The sequence below is a fragment of the Podarcis muralis genome, chromosome 4 (assembly GCF_964188315.1).
Source record: "Podarcis muralis chromosome 4, rPodMur119.hap1.1, whole genome shotgun sequence".
NCBI lineage: Eukaryota > Metazoa > Chordata > Lepidosauria > Squamata > Lacertidae > Podarcis > Podarcis muralis.
The window spans coordinates 79,342,452-79,348,808 of NC_135658.1; the positions used below are offsets into that span (position 1 = coordinate 79,342,452).

The 6,357-nt window shown below is 40.4% G+C and overlaps 1 protein-coding gene across 2 annotated transcripts in view; it reads right to left on the bottom strand.

The window, feature by feature from the left end:
* SLC9D1 (solute carrier family 9 member D1) overlaps window positions 1-6,234 on the bottom strand; it is a 26,121-nt gene extending 19,887 nt beyond the window's left edge. The window contains exons 1-4 of one of the 2 annotated variants that reach the window (XM_028728057.2): window positions 6,133-6,234; window positions 3,307-4,184; window positions 1,650-1,829; window positions 578-769 (exon numbers count right to left, since the gene is read on the bottom strand). In XM_028728057.2, the coding sequence (XP_028583890.2) occupies window positions 578-769; window positions 1,650-1,829; window positions 3,307-3,825 (891 nt within the window). In that variant the 5' untranslated portion in view covers window positions 3,826-4,184; window positions 6,133-6,234. Of the gene's footprint in view, window positions 1-577; window positions 770-1,649; window positions 1,830-3,306; window positions 4,185-4,959; window positions 5,110-6,132 lie in introns of those variants that run through there. The other variant, XM_077927653.1, reaches the window with a different exon arrangement.
* Between the last annotated feature and the right edge of the window lie 123 nt (window positions 6,235-6,357).

Genomic DNA, 6,357 nt, shown 5'->3' on the forward strand with positions numbered 1-6,357 from the left:
ATGGGACTGTAAAAAGGTTGAAATGTTTAATAATGGAGCCTACCTAGAAGTCTCTTTCAGTTAAGGCAGAGTGATATCTACATGAAATAGCTACATTGTATATGGCAATTATCATCCTGTTGAGGGTATTGCTGGTGGCAAACACAAGTTTGTGGTTGAATAATGTCTATAACAACCATCCAAGGCAAAGTCTAAGAAGATGCTTCACAGTATTTCAGATAAAAGAATGATCTTGTGATAATCATATAAGCTAGTGCAGTCCAATGTAGCACCTAAAGTCACAATTTTGAATTCTCAGAAATAGAGGAAATTAATATTCATTATTTTCTGCCATTTTTGCCAGGTTTCAATAGCAGCATTTTGAATTTTGGAAAACCCAGTAGTATCTTAAGATATGACAGCAATAAAAAGTTCCTGACACCCGGATATAACACGATTACAAACTGGTATTGGCAAATAACTTTGATATGTTCATAATTGTTGTTTATATTTCTGTCTTTGAAATGTAAGTATACAGACAATACTCACTTTTAATTTAAGTTTTATTAATATGCTCAGCCCTATTTTTATACATTACCTTTATAAAATGATGATCCGCACGTGGAATGGTAGAGTCTCTGGGCTTAGTAAGTATGTACTGATTGTTTTGGGAATCAATAAGCATGCTTAGACCCAAATCATCTTCTACTACCCGTTTTGAAATATTTCTTTTAGTATCTGCTTCATCTTCTTCTACTCTTAAAACAGCTTCAAAATTCACTCCCCTCACCTATCAAGGAAGCAAAGGTTTTTCATTATTCTCATCTATTAATTATGCCATTTTTTCTTTGTTTTTAGAGTTTAAAAGGAAATAATAATAATGAGCAAGCAATCCTATGGTCTCAGAGGGTATCCTCAGGTCACAGAACAGTGTGGACTTCCCTCTCTGTGGGCAGAGATCTGGCCCTGGAAGCCTTCTGATTGTGGCTGAAGAAACCTCCATGGGTACCTCTCCAATGTGGTTTTTATGGGGAGAGATGGTCCTTGAAGTATTGCAGTCCTGAGCTGTTTAAGGCTTTATAGGTCAAACCCAACACTTTGAATTGGGCCCGGAAGCCAGGATATGCTAAAACCATTTTGCCCCAGTGAGCAACCTAGCTGCTGAATTCTGCACAGCTGAAGCTTCCAAACAGTCTTCAGAGGCAGCCCTGCATATAACGCATTGCAGTAATCCAGTCTATTCTTACAACACCAGGATTTCAATTTTTATAAATTGTTTGTATTGCCTTAATAACCTCCAGGTCAGAGATATCAATCTTGTGTATCTATTACATTGCCATTTTGTATTCTAAAAGTTTCTAGTTTTGCTACTTTTAATTTCTACAGTTATGTGGGTTACATACAAGCTACTATGTATTTCTCGCCTCTCACCACTGAAGAAAACTTGCAGTTGCTGTCTTGGAATCCTCCCCATTGCATTGGATTTCAAATTAGAATTTATATTGCAACAAGAAGAAACGAAAGACTTCTTATTTATTCTGCCAATATGCCACTTAACTGGAGAACATAACATAAAAATAGTTAATAAGAATACTTTTGATAAATTGTTATATAAGATAGTAAGTAGCAGAACTCAATAGCTATAAAAATCCCTCTCTAGATAAACTTACTGACTTGTTGTCATCAAAGGCATGCTCTCCTATTTCCTCTTCAAGCCTATCAGCTGCTTTTCTTACATCTTCAAGAATCTCATCAAGCATGGATAAACTTTTATTTTGATGCTGCATGTTTTTCAGGGCTTCAGCCTGGTGTTTCTCTGCTGCTAGAAGTTCAACATATTCCGTTTCTTCCTGTTAGAATTCATAAAAAAAATTCTAAGATATTTTTTCAAAGCTGAAATTCACAAGATGAACATTTCATTTTGTCAAAGTTCTTACAAAACCTTTTTAAAGCTGCAGAACAAATACTTCATACAAAGAGCTTCCTGAGGTCCTTGAATTGCCTTTCAGCTCTAGATCTTCAATGAAGCTGGAGTGAAATCCTTAAAAAGGCCATTTTATAATAAGGACAGTTAACATATGCAGAATGTTTACTCCTTTCAGTAGCCATTATTTATTAACTGTATTTATATCCCACTTTTCACCCACAAAGTACAAGATGACATATATGTTTTAAGGGTGAAATATAGCAATTTACTCAACATCGCCAGTGATTTTATGGGGAACTATGGGGTACAACGTAACATCTCTCTAGGTATAAAAATGCAAGCCAATATTTCTCTTCTCATTTCATTATGTGGTTATTGTCATTCTGCAGCCACCCCTTCTGATGACCACACTGCTGGAAAAGGAGTTACAATGAAAAAAGAGCAGTGTCACGGATTGTATATCCTCTGCTGACATGGCAACCTTTATGGGCATGCATGCACTTCTTCCTTCCTTACTTAAGAAAGGCATCTCCTTGCCCAGCAACAGCGGAAGTAACAGATTTTTAATTCTGGATGATTTAACGTAGGGGCTTTGGCCACCTTGTCAAGAGCTAATGAAGTTTGCTCCTATCAAAGGCTTATGAGCATAACAAATGATAGAACTGAACACGTTTGAGAAATATTTTGTCTCCTATTTGGACGGACGGAACAAGAACTTGACACTTAAGAGAGTATAATAATGCTTTTGAAAGCAGAAGAGTAGTTCTTACTACTGAATGTCAGAACTCACTATGGGTCAGTTACTGGGTATTTTTGGTTGTGGAGTATGCAGCAGCCTGCCCAATCAGTCATGAGTCCCTGTCCTGTCTCTGGGCATCATACATAGATGTGCCATTTGCAAAGCATCTATGGCCCATATTTGACCACTGATAATATGGGAACTTCTACACGCATTGGCTTTTTTTGCAACTTTGGCCCTAAGAATGATATCCAATGTTGATCATACTCAGAATTGAGCCATTGAAATAAACAGACTTAATAGGTCTACTCAGAGTATAACTAACACCAGATATTGCCCTAAGTCAGGCTTCCTCAACCTTGGCCCTCCAGATGTTTCAAGACTACAATTCCCTGATCACTGGTCCTCCTAGCTAGGGATCATGGGAGTTGTAGGCCAAAAACATCTGAAGGGTCGAGGTTGAGGAAGCCTGCCCTATGCAAAGCATTATCTCAAAATTAATGTGATGGGTGTGATTCCCCCTCCTCCACCAAGCACAGCTGGCAAGTTTGTTGAAACCAACCTAATACTTTGTTGAAACCTGTCTATAGGCAGTAGCTACCTTGACATCCTTTAGTTTCTAGAACATTACCGTAATTTTTCAACTGTACAGAGAACTAACCTTTATTGCTGCTTCCCTCAAAGCTTCCAATCTCTGCCGACTACTTTCCTTCATGTTCACAACATCTTTATAATCACCTTGTAAAGCTCTTTGGAGTCCGTAGATTGCTTGAAATACAGAGTTTTCACTTTCATTCAGCTCCTTTTGAAAAATTTCAAATGTGTGGACTTGAAAAGTTCTTTCTGCAAGTGACAGTCCCGAGTCCTTTTCTACTGCTCTTATTGCACTTTTTAGTTTGTTGAGAACCACATTCTTTTGACGCAGGAGTCCAGATAGCTTTCTGCAGTTTTCTACAAGCCATTGTTTCCTCTGTGTAGCAGCAACTCCTCTACCACGATGCAGTTTTATTGCATGTTTCACTATATCCTCATGTTCCACAGGTGTTATTAGTTGACAGCAAAACAATGAAGCCAACACCCATAAGGAAATAAATCCAGTTACCTTCATGGTCCAATTATTACCAATCGTAGGAAAGCAGTCAGAAATTATCCCAAACTTTCCATAATATGCTTTTTGCATCTCAAATATATATGCAGTGTGATCAATTAATAAAAATTAGCTGTCATTCTTAGTATACTACTGAACCACTGAAACAAATATGAATTCAAATTCCAGAAACCAGGAGATGAAAATACCTTAAGCACTGCACATTCTTCTTTCTTCAAGGTTACATTGCTTTTTATGAAAAACATCTTTCTTGGTCTGCTTTTTGTCCAAAACATAGCACTAGCTAACATCTATCAAGATGGAAAGAGGTTCTACTGAAAAATATTTTTAATATATTTTCCTTGAATTATATCAAATACTCTTCAGTTAATTTTCACTAATGGAATGGTTGCTTGATCTTCTTATATGGACAATAAATGATGATCCCAACTCTGCATTAAAAAAAAAAAAAGTAAAATGGCTACTTACTTTTTTTTATTACAATCAAGCAATATTTAAATGTTGTTAAATGAATAAAATAAAGTACAATTGATTACAATATTTTAATTTCCTATTAACTAACCTAGCTGTGTACAAAAGTATATATATATATGAAGAAACGGCACCATATAATCCCAGGACCCTTCCTGCTTCTGTTCTCTCATCTTTCTCTACCACCACAATGTCCTTCCTTAGAGCCATATACACATTAAAGCTTCTAATTCTTACAAGTTACCATGTCTTCCACACAAACCATCAGTTACTTTCCGTCCCTTTGACTTCTCCCACCTCCATTGCTTTTGTTATTGTGCTCCTCCTTTTGCCTGCAACACCACTCTACTTGTCAAGCAACTTCCTTCTTGCAGTCAACAAGAGTGAACATTTCCCTGACCTCTTCCTTTCCAAATCTCTCTGGTCTACATAGATCATAAACCCATTAAAGTCAAGGGCTGTGGCATGGCTTTGTTCTGTACAATAACCAGGAATATGTGATGCTGCAAATCTTGTTATGGAGTGGTCTGGAGACCTGAGTTTTGGAACTCTGGGGCAGCTGCTTGATCTCCTGCTCTTTGCTCTTCCCCAAAAAAACCTGTTGTTGCTTTCCTTTGATGATAGGATGGTTGATCATAGTGTTGGTGAGATCCCAATGTACCCACTGTCTTGATTTCCCAGAGGCATCTATACATATAAAATAAGGACATGTATATTTTTGCTCAAGTGCCCTGCCAAGTGTGTTAACAGCAGTGGATAGCCATTAAGACTTCAGATCCATCAATCCTGTCAAGGATAGCTCCAGGTTTTCAGGTACTCCCAAGCAAGCCTTCTTCCTCAGTAAGATCACATTCCTTACTTCCATAATACTTAATTCACTAAATACTGGGAAAAGAGGAAGAAGGGTAGATTAAAGATTGTGCTGGAGCTATGGCTCAATTCAGCATCCCCTTCAAACATCTATGGACCCCAGGGAGTAGTCTGATGACCTTGATTGTTGCTGGCACCAACTACTTACATATATATATGGGAGAACATCTAGTCCCAGGAAAGGCATTTATGAAACAATAATTAAAACACTAGTTATAACAGACCATTTGCATCAGCCCTGACCAAGGTGCATAAAGGTGTATATCCTTTCCGTCCACTTCCCAAGCTCCCAACGCCGCTTGCTTTAAAGGGCAGGACAGGGCACATCCAGCAGAAGGGAGAGAAGCAAGACACACCATTATTCCCTTGGTGCTAAAGATGTAACAAATGGTGGAGATCTGGTGGGGAGGAGGGAGGGAGAGGAAGAAGCCACCACCACCACACCACCCCTCTTTTTTGGGGGAAGGTGGAAGGATCCAACCCGCTAACAACCACCCTCTGGTCTCATACTCAAAATAACAAACGCAACTCCAGCACTGCCTCCTTTATGACGCCACCTTAGGAGCCAACTCCTGGGGCTGAGGTCACTTCAGGGCCCCCCGTCCAATAAAACATTGGAGGGGTCCAGACATGGGTGTAACCATGATTTATTTGGGGGGGGCAGGCATTATGTTAGGGGAGGCAGAACCAAGTTATCTGAGACGCAACTGGTCAGTTATTTTTATTTATTTTATTTTATTTATTTACTTAATTGGGGGGGGGTCCATCCCCATGGGTCTAAAGGGCCCCCGGCTCTGAAGTTGATGGACACTGCCACTCAAATCGTGTGTATGCACCATGTCATGAGATCACAAGCGAGGGTGGGCCGCCGAAGGTGATTCAGGATCCGGTTTCGGAGCCTCTTCCTTCTTTCATTTCAAACCTGGATCCCTCAGTCCCGTCAGGGCCGACAGGAAAGTGAAGGAAAGAAGCGGGGGGGGGGGCGAAAGACATAGCTCTCCCTCTCTCTCTACCTCACCCCACCTCGCATCGCCTCACCTGCACGGGAAGGTCCCACCGCCGGAGAAGCCGAGCCACGTCCCCATCCTCCTCACCTCCACGCCGCCTCCCTTCCTCGTTCTCTCAGGTGACCAATCGAATCCCTCGGAGGAGCCGCCCAGCCAAGCGCGCGCCCCGCCCTCAGCCAACCAGAACGGAGGGCTCCGCCCCCTCTCCATAACGAACCCCCTGCCATTACCTCACCCGTCAAAAACAACCACTCGG